At 38.2% G+C, this 16,542-nt stretch overlaps 1 protein-coding gene across 4 annotated transcripts in view; it reads left to right on the top strand.

Annotated features, from left to right (window-relative positions):
- LOC114248439 (thyroid transcription factor 1) overlaps positions 1 to 4,880 on the top strand; it is a 53,169-nt gene extending 48,289 nt beyond the window's left edge. For 2 of the 4 annotated variants that reach the window (XM_089738456.1, XM_089738454.1), the window contains 2 exons: positions 2,013 to 2,099; positions 4,494 to 4,880. In XM_089738456.1, coding sequence (XP_089594582.1) covers positions 2,013 to 2,099; positions 4,494 to 4,733 — 327 coding nt within the window. In that variant the 3' untranslated portion in view covers positions 4,734 to 4,880. Of the gene's footprint in view, positions 1 to 2,012; positions 2,100 to 4,475 lie in introns of all 4 variants that reach the window. The other 2 variants (XM_089738455.1, XM_089738453.1) reach the window with 1 other exon arrangement.
- The last annotated feature ends 11,662 nt before the right edge of the window (positions 4,881 to 16,542 follow it).

The raw sequence follows: 16,542 nt of genomic DNA, 5'->3' as shown, positions 1-16,542 counted from the left end.
GTGTTTGATACCACTTCCTTTGAGGCATAGTTCGAAGTCTCGTCTTTCCAACCGGGTCATATGATACAAACGCACGGTACAGTGGTACCAACCTGGGCAAGCTGGTTATACGGCCCCCTATCACTAATTAAAAGAAATAGCAAAAGTTCATCAATCTCTTTGTGGTTCTGTATTTGTGGAATGTCGGTATATTTCTTTATATATCCACGGAAGGTGCTCGATTTGACCACTCTAGGTACAAGCTTATCCCAGTAACTTATCTGCTTTCCAAGGTAGTTGCCAATTAATACCAGAAATATCCGCCTCAGAGGTCCAATACACAAAAAATCAACGTTATAACACTGCCATACAAACAGCTATTCAGCCTTACAATATAATACATTCCTACACTCTGTAGAAGATAAAAAGAAACGTGTGGAGGAAAACTATAAAATTCAATAACAGTCACGATTATTCGAGAAAAAATTCCATAGACAAAATAATTCAATGAATTAAACAAGTAGTGTAGTTATAACCCGCTAATTCTATACTGTTACTCGTCTGGCAACACACGATTGCGTTATTTAATATAAAAAAATATATAAAAAAAAATAGAAATATTATTTCATTGACGTCCACTCCTTACGTTCTGAATCAAAACGTAAACTCATCGTTCGTAAAAAATCTCAGCTTCAATAAATGAAGAGCTAAACAAACAAGAGACCGTATTTATTTGAAATAATTGCGCCCAAATGTTACGAGTCATCGTTCGTAGGAACGGAACACCTACGCATTAGGATCTGTTCATTCTCGCACGGGCCATTTCGAACCTTAATCTAAAACAATTAGGATCAATTGAATTTGTATTGTAATAAACAAGCATTCTTGGCGCCAAAATTGACATGTATTCTCAAGTTGACAGCTAACCAGGTGGCCATTTTTCTTTTAATGAGCGTCTCGGATGAACGCAAAAAAACCATTCCCATCGAAAGTAAACGTTTTAATTGTGCACACATTGAAGTAATAGCCGTGAACAATTCCGGTAGTTAAGTGGTAAGTTAGCATGCATTAGAAAAACATTACGCTCGGTCGGCGAGTGGGTGTGAACTTCTCAAGCACGTAGGGCTAAGACACTCGGACACACCCGAAATGTCTCGTGACGACAACATTCGTAAAACAAATAATTGAATGGCGCTCGTCGTGAGTGCGTGCAAGGTAACATGGAGCATTATGCACAAGGAGATTGAAAAGAAAGTACTCGACACGAGAGCGTCCGAGACTCGACGAGAGCAATAAGCGACGCCCGCCGCCGCGCCGTCGGGAACCGTTCATTAACTCTCGCCTACTTCATAAATAACGTAGCGGCTCGTACTAGAGCAGCGGACAAAGGCGAGCGTCTGACTCGGCGACATCAACCGGACGATAAAAAACAACGAATAACTACGACGCGCCGACCAGCAGCTACAGAATAGAGGTTACGCTGCGATTCCATTTTGTTTTCATAACGGTTCGCGCCGAATTTCGTATGCGAACAAAATGGCGGCCTTCCGAGGCGCGAGAAACTCGCCACCGACGAGGGGCTCACATCCATTTCAAAGAATAAACATCGTGGAAAAGCTCTCGATGTATAAATAATAAATAAGGAGTATATTTAGTGCGTGCGGAGCGTGGTTAGACAATGGCCGGCGGGTCGGCGGAGCGCGGGCAAACATTGCGCGGGATGTGTTTATTCTTTCGTCATTAAGGTGGAGTGTTGACTGGAGAGCTGCCTGCTTCGACGCTAATTTCAGGGAGGTCACGCTGCAGGCAGGCTGTTGACTTTTGTCACTACATTCCTACCAAGACTTATATTGCCTCAGATTAGTCTGGATGTCGCGCGTTACAAATTGTCGCCTGATTATATCAAAGAGTTTTTTTGCAGTATATTCATGTCACAGTATATTTACCGCAATTTTGTTTTATTATTTCTATTCCGAACTATCCGAATGGAGACACGATTAAGTATCGATTTTAACCAATATCCATTGTTACAGGTCAAAATATGGTTTCAAAACCATCGTTACAAATGTAAGAGACAAGCTAAAGAGAAAGCAATGGCGGAACAGAACCAACATAATCAGGTGAGTTCGAAATCAAGTCTGGCACACAAAAAACGAAATCCATTTGCCGGTTGATACGCAAAAACAATTTGTCTTAAAAACTGCATATATTTTCGACCTTTATTGACCTATTCAGGCTTCCCTAAGACTATTAAAAAATAAAAAGTCACCGTCAGTTACCTTGAACAGCCCTCTTTCTGCTTAAAGCGCGAATTTAAATCCCAACGCTAATGAATAATGAATATTAAAATGTAATCGTTGAGATCGGAAGCTGACTCGGCATACCGGCCCCTGCTTACAGCGAAGAATGCGAGCCGACGATAAAATCTCGGTGAATACGGGACCCGCACGTGAGGCTGGCAACCCTGATTGCAATTTGTTTCCCGCCAATTTTTTAGGGCCAGAGAAAGTTAGGTCTCATTGTTGTAATACAAATTGAATGCAATCTGATTGTTTATTGAAATAATTTTAATTTGCATAATATTCATTTCGGAATGAATTTGATAACGAGGATTGTCAAAGAATATTAAAATTTCTCTTTTACGTGTTAGGCAAAGTATACTCGCAATATGTTTATATCCTTATTGTGTGACAGGCGTTACCAACTACTATTAGCAACTATTCCTCCTCGTCTTATCGTTGGCTCAATGCTGAGCATCTTGATGCGCCCGCCTGACACTCGTGATCTGTACACACTCGTGAGCCACTTATGTCGGTCAGTAGCACAGTGAAGTGCGTTGCTCAAACTCGCCCAGGTGCTCGGGGACTTGATCACTCCCTAATTTCAGGCAGCCCTGGATCTTCCGTCCATTTTACCCGTCACTATGAGTCTCTCCAGGTTTATGGTTCTCTAGCAATATGGTGTTGTACAATGTGTGCCATGTTGCCAACTACTCGCAATTGACAAAATCGTTGATTATATTTCTGTTTGTTTATTAATTATGGATTTTATGCAGGTATTTCATTTTGATTCAAAATTTTGAATTTGTCAAGCCTGCATATAATATTAAAATTGTAAGCCATAATGCCATAAGCCATAATTTAACATTTTGATTGATTTTTAATATGGCAATTCTAAAACATAATTCTGTGTATGTCAGCGACATAATAAATCGAATCTTAGGAGTAAACTAGACCTTGTTTTTATAAGTTTAATATTATGCTCAAGGGCTAGTCGGCTTCCAGGATCAATGGTAGCCGCTTTTCGCCATACCATACTCATGATCATATAAATATAATACACATACCTACATAATTATTATGCTGATAATGGACTTCGAAATTCGTTTAACACGACGTAGCCTAGTTATGCGTTGGCGGACGTACCCATGGTCGCAATTAAAAAAAAAGGCAGGGTATAATAAAATCAAATCAAAAACTAATCACATCGTTAAAGTAACGTCAAACAATGACAGTTCGCCCTCGGAGCGCACGCGTGTTGCCAGCCTCACGGAATTGCCTCAATTTGCGTTGAAAGCGTCGGGGTGGGCCCTTGACTTTTCATAGCTGACTACGTGCTGACAGGGAGGGTTACCGTAAACACGATTTACTTGTTTAAATTCAAAACATGCCTTAGCACATAACAATTATGTTTCGGAATTGAAATTTCAATTCTTAATTATGTTTATCGCCGATTATTATTACCATGCTATCGTTGTCTAAATGCTAAAACTCATACATACTCAATACAGATTCATAAACAAGGAATAACATCGTATAATGTAACGTGGGGTTGAAATCTTAACTAGGGCCGCTACTATACCCTTCAAACCGGACCGCATGACTGCTCCGCAGCAAAAATATGAAGGTAGTACGTACCTACCGCGTGGTCTAACAATGCACTCTACCATCATGCTCTATCACCGGATCTGACACTGGCTTTACACGACAGACGTGTGTCCTATGAAACTGCGTACTCTTCATAACGATAAATCATAATCAAAGCCCGCTAACCTACCTTCAGCTGTTTCGGGTATTACGATAGCCATTACTCAAGTATATAACAGAAAATTCGAGGTAACGTCTCGAAATTGTGGGAGGCATCTGTGGAAGCCAGTTACCGTTCAACACAAAGTATGTCGTGCGTGAACTCATCAGCGTTGCGTCAATAAAACGAAATGTATCTAATTTTTTTACTGGTGGTAGGACCTCTTGTGAGTCCGCACGGGTAGGTACCACCACTCTGCCTATTTCAGCCGTGAAGCAGTAATGCGTTTCGATTAGCAGCCATTGTAGCTATACTTGAGACCTTAGAACTTAACTCGAGGTGGGTGGCGCATTTACGTTGTAGATGTCTATGGGCTCCAGTAACCACTTAACCAGGTGGGCTGTGAGCTCGTCCACCCATCTAAGCAACAAAAAAAATAATGTAATACATGGGTATGTTAAAAATGTCAGGTAACGTATTGCCCGCAGTCGTCATCGTCGCCGCGACGGGTCGCAGTTCCCGTGCTGGTGAAGGACGGCAAGCCGTGCGGGGCGGGCGAGTCGTCCTCGCCGGCGCACAGCCACTGCGCCACGCCCACCTCCGGGTACTCGGCCCCTCAGGGCTCGCAGGCCGCCTGCAGCAACCCGCTGGTCTCCTCGTACCGGCAGCCCGCCGCATACCAGCAGCAATGCTCGGGATACCTGCCGCTACAGGGTCGAGCCTGGTAGAAATTCCCACAGCTTTACCACGAAACAATGTTCAAGGAGGAGATGTATTTTGATTGATTTCATTAATATTTTAATTTGGTGATTATAGTTTGTTTTCATACGACATTAGACACAATTTCACTCAATTTCTAGTATAATCTTTTAACCTTCTTTTAACCTTTCTTTATTTCTTAGACAATGTCGATTGATGATTTCCAGAAACAATAACCAGCTATTAAAACCATAACGTTGGTACTATCATTAAATAAAAGGAATATTATGTACTCGTTTTTTTTACTCTTTATTCTTATACCTATATATTATTCTTGGCAGCACCAACTGTCTTGTATTCTCTTTGATATCGTTGAATAGACTAAAAGTAACAAAAGTGTCACTAAATTTACTACAAACATTTAATAAAAATTGTTATCAATGTTGTTTATTGTTAAAAAAGCTAGGTAAAGGGTTTTCGCGTTAATTTATTCTTCATTCTTCATTCTCACATTACTCTTCATTTTTACTTTGAACGGTAATGATTGTTAGATTTATTTCAACGCACAAAATCTAAACATTCTATTGTCTGTATTTTAACAAACTTTAAACACCAAATTAAGCCTTAAACAGACTCCTCCAAGAACATTGTTTCAGGTGAAGCTACGCTGCGGGCGGCTGATACAATGGACTATTATCTAGTGAACCGAACAAGTGACAGTAAGTGTTACAAATGAAACGAACGTGTCAACGGGACGAGGGTAAAGTGTATATAGTTGTTATTTAAAATAGATACTTAGGCACTGACGGGGATTTGATTGTTTAAATATTTTTGTGACTCAATTTTTTTACGTTTAAGATTGTATTATATCACTTAAAAATTTCACAGGATTCTTGTAACATTCTTTCTGAAATGGATTACGGTTAATAAAGTAAAGAATCACACTGCCGTGTATAAAAACGTGGCGTTTTTTTTAAAATATTATAACTGGTTCCATTTAAATCACAAATTAATCTAAATCACATTGAACAGGATCTAAAGGAACAGAAGTTGAAACGGGAATTTAAAAAAAAAAATAAAGCGCGAACAATCGTATTATTTAAAAAAGAAAACTCTAGTCTATCAATTCCTAAAAATGTTGCCATCGCTAAATTTTTGAGGTCGCGATTGGCGAATCTTTTTTTTTTTTATCGTCAACAGTAAAGGCGATGGTTTTCGATCCTTGGGCGGCAGTATGATACTTTATTAAAATGCATCCAACGTTGACTCATGAATGGAGCAGTCACAGCTACGAGCACCGTTTATAAACTTTAACAGAATTAGCGGTATATCTTCTCTAATGTTGCAAAATATTGGGTGCAAATTAGAGACATTAATTAACAGTTTTCTAGATGTCGTTTTGGGTATTGAGAGGCTCACGTTTTGAGACAATGCGGATTACGCTCAAACTCACGACTCAAATCAAAAGTAAAAAGATCCGTTTTTAAGTTTTAGTTTCATGAGTGCTCATGGCTGTCTGCTAATAATCTACTCCACATTCTTAATGGCGTAAACAATGATTGCAACGTTTGAGAACATGTTACTCGCTCGTGAACTTAACTCCGACCGCAAATTGTAAGAAGTCTGTTGGAAAGCTCTCTAGTGTGTGCTGAAAGGTAATTTCCACGTTATTTATGTAAGTATATTATCTACTAGTCCCCAAAATGCGATGAAATTACCGTTCGACCTCTTGTAACACTCGCCTTTGAGAGAAAGAGAGCGAGAGATAAGAAAGTTTTCTGACAGATATATATTATGTATGTAAACATCTGATCTTTTTTTTTACAAGTTTTTTTCACAACAGGAATTGTACAATTCGGATTGTTGTAGAAACATTTTACACAATCAAAGAGGCGATTTAGTTGGTGTATATATTGAAAAGTAGTGAATTGTTGTGTGTATAGTTAGTAATTTATGAAATATTATCAGTGTTCGAGTGAGTAGAGAGTTGGATCGATTCTGAATTGCACAGCTTGCGCACGTACTGGCAGCTCTGTTGGGTTCGTTTAAAAATAAAAAATAAAAATAAACGCTTCTAACGAAAAAGGTTTTGTTGTTTTTCGACCTTTTCCTACCGGCAAGCCACTCGGATAATCGTAATTCTACCATAGATACTTTTAGGCGTAGTAAATTCGACTACTGGTTTTACTTAAGGTTTTACTTACTAAGTTTTACTGGTGGTAGGACCTCTTGTGAGCCCGCATGGGTAGGTACCACCACCCTGCCTATTTCTGCCGTCAAGCAGTAATGCGTTTCGGTTTGAAGGGTGGGGCAGCCGCTGTAACTATACTGAGACCTTAGAACTTATATCTCAAGGTGGGTGGCGCATTTACGCTGTAGATGTCTATGGGCTCCAGTAACCACTTAACAACCAGGTGGGCTGTGAAAAGGCATTAGGTATGTCAATAGGATACGATTTCCCCTTAATTCTAATACGACTTATTAATAAACCGAAATTGTTTTACCAATTAAAATTTTACTACTATGAAATATCTCATGCAAGTTCAAAAGTTTCCAATGTGATAAGTTCGAATGAGAGTTAAAAACGTGAGATTAAATGGCTGATATTAATCTACAGCGCTCGGTAAGGAGAGGCAAGGTAGCGAATACATCAAATGTGCAATCAGAATACGAGACAGAATGTAAATAACGTGTTTCCTTAGCGAACGATATCAATTAGGTAATGATATAAAGAATACGATATTTTTGTGCAATTCCCCTTACGTTTTTCACTTCGTTTTGACATTCTAAGTCAACGCGTGTCTTAAGTGGAAACAACAAAACTGTATTCATTTGTTTTAAGGATGTGTTTGTAAATGGCTTCGTTTCATTTTAACATTATATTACAAATAAATCACGTAGACAAATTAAAAGTTTGTATTGTAAATCAATGAGTTTAATGTTTACAAAATAAAACTTAGTACGAATATCTAATGGATTTAATGTATTATTATTAAATGTTTGTTTTTGTTCAACGAGAAAGTATTCACTTTTGTAATCATTTTTCGAGTCACCACAAACTCACTATTCGCGCGCTATCTGCATCTACGTACTTAATTTTTGTTTTATACTTTTGATAAATTATTTGAATCGTAAATGAATCGTCATAAATATTAACAATAACGTGTATATAATAAAACAAATCAATTTATCGAATGGACGATTTTTATTATTAATGGCGACAAAACAAAATGGCGCCTCGCGTACAATGAAACATAGCAATAAGATTCGGAAATATTAAAATTAGAAATATTTGGAAAATGGTTTGTAACTAATTTAAAATTTATATGTTGAAAAATAACTAAATTAGATCGATGTAATTAAGTAGCTATAGATTATTACAAATAAATAGATTAACAAGACGAAGGAATTTGTAAGAATAACGTGATGTGAGGTGTAATGAATTTCAATTTATAAAATTAAATAAAAATTAATGAGTTTTATAACTTGCCTTTTGTTCCCTTTGTCCCTTTCCCAAATTCTCCTTGATTTGTATCAAGTGGCTCTAAGGTAATAGGGAACTTTGACATCAAAAAGGAAATGCTTTCAATCTATTTCGTGTTGCATAACAATCTTGCCTCGCAACACAGATAAAATACCAAAATAAATTTAATTCAAATGATGAAAAAGCGTTTGATATTTTTCCTTGTTTATATTTGGTGACGTAATTTTGTATAAAGTTTTTTTTTATTTGCAATCCATAGCCATTATTTTTGTCATACGCGCCGAATGGCAAATGAAGCGCTTGCCTCAACCCGGAGCTGGGACTTTGTGGCGGGAATAAAATATCAAATGTCAGATGAAACGTAGGTATCATTAAAATTTGATTGAGTTTCTAATTCAAACCTACCAAAAATGCATAGAGTATGATAATAAATGACGGTAAGATGTCCATGTCTTACTATGAAAAGAAAAAGAGGACAAATAAAAGATAAAAAGCTACACTTTATAGACACCAGAACACGAATGTCCCTTCCGTCTTGGATTATAATATATGTAGGTAGGTATTAGTTGCACTGTACTTTTAGAATCAGACAGAATTGTCGTACTGTAACCCACTATTACTGCAATAAAATCACCTCAAAATGATATACATATAACATATATTTACAAAAACAACCCCTCATGTTCACATTTCTATTATAGAAGGTCATTAAAAGTCAAATAAAAATGCATTCTAAAACAAACGAGAGTCACGAACCTCAGCTCCCTGTTTCGTTTTAAGCTTATTTAATTGTTTTCAATATTCCCAGATTAGGCACTAATCTCTCATAACGGGCAACGTTTATTACGCATGACAACACCGAATTGTCGAACGTCACTCACTCATGGCCCGCCAAAACGAAACAATATCGCGGATTTCGATCCGTAGTGGCTCAAGTGTACAGAATTGATTTAGAAATATCAACCTTAATACATATGTCTTATGACTTACGTCCCATATTGATATTTAGACGATGTTGCGTTTCGAGAATGGAATTGTATTTGATAGAACAAAGGCTAGGAAGAGTGCACGTGCTTGGTATTACGAGGGTTAATAAAATAGAGGATTAGCCAAGACGGACAGGTGAGGGCGTGCAAATTGAAAACTATTGGCCTCCTCAGTTTCGGCTTTAGTTATATTAACTTTAATGGCGAATTATTGGCACACACTAGCTTTTATCAATTTCTTTAGAAACGTAAGGTTATAAGGATATAAGGAGATATGTAACATTTGTAGAAAGAACATTTAGTAGTAGGTATAGAAAAAATTCAAATAGTGAACATTTAGGTTCTTAACTCGCTAAAATTCGATAACGGCTGGACCGATTTGACTAATTTTGTCCTGAATTATTTGTGGAAGTCCAGACAAGGTTTAAAAGATAGATAAATATGAAAATGCTCGGAATTAAATAAAAATAACAATTTTGGTTTTCCTTTGATGTGTCCCCCGTCGGACGGATTCCTTTTGTTTGCTTTAAGTTTGTTTTATACAAAAGTTTAGGTCTTTTAATTATCGATTGAGGCACTACGAAGTCTGTTGGGTCAGCTAGTATGAAATATTTTACTAAATCATCAGACCGGATTCTATAGTGAGAAATAGTACTAGTTTCAATGCACTAGCTTTGACAAACTAGACTTTATTTTACATGGATACTGTAATAAATAGATATTAAGCCAGACAGACATTACAGTCTCATAGCACTACAGAGGCTGTAATATCCTTACGTTTAAATAGCGGATCAGGCAACGTAGGGCCACTTAGAATCGAAATTTAAGCGGCTGATAAGGCAAAATGTGCCTACTAAACACGGATAATAGTAATAAAATATATAAGACTATTTCTAAGCGCCGGGAAAATGACGCTGGATGTAACAGGGTGGAAACAGTTAGCGACTCTTTAGATACTCGACTGGCGAGAGTCGGGCCATGGTAGGCAGCGGCTTGACTCTGTCCCTGGCATTGCTGAGGTCTATCAGCGACGGTAACCACTCACCATCAGGTGGGCCGTATGCTCGTCTGCCTATACGGGAAATAAAAACCAAAACCCCAAAAATATGGGTTAGAAGCCAACCAATATGGGTTAGTTAGTCTGTTACGAATTGAACAAGGATCAAGTGAAGTGACGTGCCTTTTTTATTGCTTAGATGGGCCGATGAGTTCACGGCAAACGTGGTGTTAAGTGATTGCCGAGCCCATAGGTCCTTCTATAACGTTCCCTCACTGCTGAGGATCGCGACCATATGTGACGTTCCTCCATGATCGTTCGATCATGAGTGGCATGGACCACCAAGTGCTTCCTTTACTAGATCTGACCATCTGGCTGGTGTTCTGCCCACGGCGCGCTTGCCTTCGAAGCGACCCGAAACTATGAGCTTCTCTAATTCACGTGTGGGAAGCCGCATGATGTGTCCGAAGAAGCTCATAACACGTTCCCGGCAGATGGAAGAGAGCCTTTTTCGGGTGTTTAGCTGCCTTAGCATGGATTCGTCAGTTCTCATGGCAGTCCATGGTATTCGTAGCATCCTCCGCCACACCCACATTTCAAAGGCATCGATCTTTTTGCTTTCGCGGCTTTTCATGCACCATGTCTCCGCTCCGTAGAGGAATATGGGCAAAACCAGTGCCCGCACCAAGCGCACTTTGGTTTTATAGCGAATATAAAATACCTACATCAATGTAAATGCGCCACCCACCTTGAGATATAAGTTCTAAGGTCTCAGTATAGTTACAACGGCTGCCCCGCCCTTCAAACCGAAACCAATTACTGCTTCACGGCAAAAATTGGTAGGGTGGTGGTACCTACCCGTCCGAATTCACAAGATGCCCTACCAACAGTAATTACCTACGCAAATAAAAATGCGGGTTTAATTTGTATAAAATTTTGTTATTCCTTCATCGTGGAAGTCATTATTGAACATGTGTTGGATACGTATTTTGTTGGTGTGGAGATATTTGACAAAGAGAAGAATCTGCCACCGAGCAGGTGATATTGCTCGGTAAACCGACGGCCCGAATGTTGTTGTTTGGAGCTTGTATATATGCAAGCGTGTCTTGAAAACGCCGTAAGAGAGATTCAGGCATCTGTCAAATATTTTATGTTCTATAATGGCTACTGCCACATTGGTAAATCAGAAAAATTAGTACCTGACTCGAACACCGACAGTCGCATCGACCGATACGAATGTACCGGCTGTCTTATCCTTTTAGACCACAACGACTTCGTAAATAAATTTATATAAAACTGATATATATTAGGAAAATAATTTACAAACCTGCCTTAAACACTAAAGAACATTACGCATAAATTCTATGGGCCCAATCCTTACCGTGTTTCTCTAAATCTAGTTCTCTCTTTTATCATTTACAAGTCGTCGTGGCCTAAAGGATAAGACGTCCGGTGCATTCGTGTTGAAGCGATGCACCGGTGTTCGAATCCCGCAGGCGGGTACCAATTTTTCTAATGAAATATGTACTCAACAAATGTTCACGATTGACTTCCACGGTGAAGGAATAACATCGTGTAATAAAAATCAAACCCGCAAAATTATAATTTGCGTAATTACTGGTGGTAGGACCTCTTGTGAGTCCGCGCGGATAGGTACCACCGCCCTGCTTATTTCTGCCGTGAAGCAGTAATGCGTTTCGGTTTGAAGGGTGGGGTAGCCGTTGTAACTATACTGAGACTTTAGAACTTGTATCTCAAGGTGGGTGGCGCGTCTACGTTGTAGATGTCTATGGGCTCCAGTAACCACTTAACACCAGGTGGGCTGTGAGCTCGTCCACCCATCTAGGCAATAAAAAAAAAAAAAAAAATAAATATCAGAATTCTTTACATTTTCCGTTTTTTTTTCACTCTCCCAACGTCCCCCATCCGATTTTCCTTATGATCTGTAAACAAAATTTGTGAATATTTCCCCGTTTAAGGGGTTGAAGCCATGAATACAGCCCTGCGACGGGGGCGAAGCATTATGCCTAACCTTAAGATTTACCATTCATGGGGTTAAGATGGCTTTCAATGCATGGGGTCTGAATTTGCTTGATTGTTATGTACTTTAACGGGGTAAATAAAATCATTACTCCTGCAAGTTCTACGTAGGTATTTATGTAAATTATACATGTCTAATGGTTGAGTGTCACTTGTGCCAGACGCACATATACCTTATTCTTACATACACCAAACTGTTTTATCAAAAGGTAAATATGTTGTGATTTTGCCACAACTAAACGGCTTTTTACGACCCACTGCCTTTTGCAACTGCTTAGTCGTGGGGGCTAAATCGATCGAGACGTGCCGATTTTATTAATTATTCTCCTCTAACTAGTCTCGTATTGGTTGTTCTCGATCAAAGAATCTAAAAAGCTATGATTTAAAACGGAAAACAACACTAAAAGAGTGCGGTAGAATATAGAATATCTCTCAATGTTACGCTTCTATATTTTTTTTATTCTTTTCTTTTGTTTCTTACCTATACTGATAGCCTTGAGAGGCTATATCAGCGTTAACCTAGCGTGTAGGTGAGCTCGCGGGGCTCAAACCGGCGGTGTTGCTAACACTGGCCCTAGCAAGAGCAGTGCTTCGTAGAATCTACCACCGGATGGGCAACGCGACCCACTGAGAAGATCCGGCGAGAAACTCAGCGAGCTTTCGCTTCTACCTAATTGAAATAATGTATTAAAAACAAATTTTATGAAACGCTTAATCATATTTATATTTAATACCTATATCTTTTCACTGAGTTGAATTGAGATTCGTAGTACAATAACATTACTGCATACTAGTCCAGTATCTTTTTTATCACCGAATTACATACCTAAATATATATATAGCGGCTTTTTATGCACACTTCAAATATCTCATTACGCAATTCGTGTTGGCGTATCTAACTCTAGCTGCAATAAAAACTTTTCTGTACGTTTGTCTGTTCGGGCTTAAAGCTCGAAAGATGACTCCAGGAGTGGGCACTTCAATAATTTCCCTGCAACATTGGCGACAGAATCGTCGTCCGTGAAAGCGGAGCCGAGGGGCTGACTAATTAGAACAAAAAACGCGGGAAAACACACAAGTACGCTTGACAGCGAGACCAGAGACAAAGAGCACAACCAACCAATCGGGAAACGTTGTAACGCGGCCATTTTGTTTAATCAAAACTCAAACTTAAATCGTCTGAATACAGAATTGAAAATTTTTCGAAAGCCGAACTACATGCCGCTGAACATTTAAGATCACACATTCAAATACGAAACGCAATTTCTAAGTTTCGTTTACGCTTAACATCGACCTTATCGTTTAAGTTTTAAGATTGAAAGTCAAATAAATGCTGTTACGTATTTATGTTGTTTCGTTCACTAGTACAATTGCGTAGAGAAGCGTTGATTGTCTGCGTCACGTCCGCGCCGAGGCCACAATCGATAGAGCACGAGCGCGCGTTGTAATGAATTTATTACAGGATAGTTAGTGCTCTCTCATAATACTCTCATAGAACAACGCACGCTACTAATTGTTAGAAATAATTGGTCTCGTTAATTAATTGAATATACATGTGGGATGGTATTGCGAAATCTAATGGATATTGGGTTAAAAAACAGAACCTTTTATTTTTTTTTAAAATACTACCGTACTCGTAACATCGTTATGTCAATTTGATGACTGTCATTTATATTTTCTTATTTTAAAATAAAATTAGTGTGCCAATGTGAATTAACCAAAAAGTACCGATCTTCCCACTTACATACCGATCTGTTTAGAACGTTGTCGTGTAAGGGTGTAACTATCAAAGAAGGATTGTAGCAATTTAATATTTGTAGTAACTCGTAATGATTTTATTTTAGTCAAGCAATATTGGAAACTAGGGGTTTTGGCCTAAATGATAAAACGCTCGGTACATCGAGCGATACGGCTGTACCAGTGTTCGAATCCCGGAGGCAGGTAAAAAAATTTCTATTCAACGTACCATATATTACGTATCATATAACAAAATGTATTCAAAATTTATAATCATATATTCACTGGTTACTTTCACTATGAAGGAATACAATCATGTTATAAAACCGCAAAACATATAATTTATTTAAAATGTTATAGATATAATAATATGATAGGGATTTATTTAAAAAAAAAACATATCACAATCAAAGACAGTAAGTAAGAATAAAACTTATTTACGTTACACACGATAAAATTTTCAGATGTTAATTTATTATTATGATATTTAAATTTTCTCGAATGCCACTTTTTTTTAAGCGTCCATTACCACGCAAGCCAAAAGTATATTAGATTTGACGGAAATTTAAATAAGGTAATTATCACACAATTGTCAGACACAAGTCCTTTGATGAGAACATAGAAACAGCAGATTAATCGCATCTTGTACCCTAATAACTATCACAAGAAGGCCATTTATATAAAAACTAGAGGTCCCGCTGTTCGAACTTCGAATTTTCGAAGAAATTCGACTAAAACTAATTGGAATTGTAATTTCGCCAAGGCTACACTATAAAAAAATATTAATAAAGACAAACAATATATTTAATCTATTCTCAATTTGACGACAGACGTCCAGAACAAAAGTTTGACAATAAATAGTATGCATGCGTGTGTGCGTCAAATACATGGTATGCAGTGTGTGTAATGTTTTCTTTATGGATTTAATGTACCTTTTATGCATTATTTTAAAAAAATATTAGCGTTGAGCACTTCTTCTCTATATTCTCTATAAGTCTGGGAAATTTCATACTCCTCCGTCCGCGCAATTTGCGTAAAAAGGGATACAAAGTTTTTGCTTCATGTATTAATATATAGATACCTTTCTGTGAGCGTTATGACGTGTATAGAAATAACTGTGATAATCACGTGTGTGACTCCTCGTTAGCGAAGACGTGCGTGATGGTCGGCCACAATGATGGACCACCGTGAACTTATTATTGATGGGTTCTGTCGTTCAGAAACTATCCCGAACTGGAAACACCGGTCGCTAAGTTGTAGATTTCACTTCTCTCTAACTCTTTTACTTTGTTAATTAGATGATTAATGATGATGATTAAACGCTTAGTTAATTAGATGTTTCTAGCGCGACCGACTAAGTAGTTAAAGTATGGTTCATTCCTACTAGTTAAACGATATATGCAATTATTTAATACACATTACACACATCTATTATATTATTATGCAGTCACCATTTTTTTCCACCCATCTATTCGCTAGAAGCCTGAGGAGCTACGCCCAGACGGGTAGATGAGCTCACGGGCTCAACCTAAGAGAATTTGCTAACACTGGCCCTAGCTCTTAGGGTTTCTGCTAGCTCGTAGGACTTCGCAGAATTTACCATTGGATGGGAGTCGTGACCCACTGGGAAGATTCGGCGAGAAACCATCTATAAAACCATCTTTGATAGCCAACGGAACCCTAAACGCGCAATGACTCGTCAATTCGTAAATCTTCAATGAACGCTCTTTATTTTAAGTCCGTTATTATTTCACCGTAGGTATATTTTGACATACGCGTCGAGCTGTCAACTGTCAAACGTTTCTACTTAAATCACATTATCGATACAAAGTGGGGCATTTTTGTTGTTCATATTAAAGTTGTAAATGTTTATTTAATTTATCTAATTTTGTAACTACGTTGTTATGTGGCTAGTTCTTTTTTGTCATCCTGCACATTTCTGCCGGGGAGTAATCATGCATTTCGATCTGAAGATTGTGACAGTCGCTGTACCAAAACTTGAGATCGACCTCGATCCCAAAGTGGGTGGCGACATTCGGTGACGTTTGTGCGTTTAGGGTAATCATTTAATACCATATAGACCATAAGCCCGATCAACCGCCTGTGCAATAAAAGATCGTGTTTAATTACAGGAAAACAATAACAATAACAATGCTAATAAACAATAGAAAACAAGACAATCAAAAACAAGAAAAATAACTACTTACCTATTGCCATTAATACTACAGAACCACAGTGATAAAAAAAAACAATATACATCGTTTTCGCCGGAGCTCATAGAACACGCAACGCAACCCACCGTGATACCTAACTCGTATTGCTCAACTATATTTTATATCTTTTGAATTGTCTAATAATAGATTAAACATGACGAGATCTGGGCTTTGTTTGTTTGGCAGAACCCAAAATGTAGTGGAAGTTTATCTAGGTATACAGCAAATGTCGCAATAATAAGAGTATAGACCTATTCGCTTTGTCGCAAATCTGTAAATTGTTCCGAAACTAAAAATAAAAAGGCAAATGACACGATACAGCTAGCATTCGTTTTGAGTGGAAAATGGCGCACGATCAGACAGCTGAGCGCTTTGGCGCGC

Source organism: Bombyx mandarina, chromosome 25 (genome assembly GCF_030267445.1).
Source record: "Bombyx mandarina strain Sakado chromosome 25, ASM3026744v2".
Lineage (NCBI taxonomy): Eukaryota > Metazoa > Arthropoda > Insecta > Lepidoptera > Bombycidae > Bombyx > Bombyx mandarina.
The sequence above is the reverse complement of the archived record's forward strand: the minus strand, read 5'-3'. Positions and strand labels throughout refer to the sequence as shown.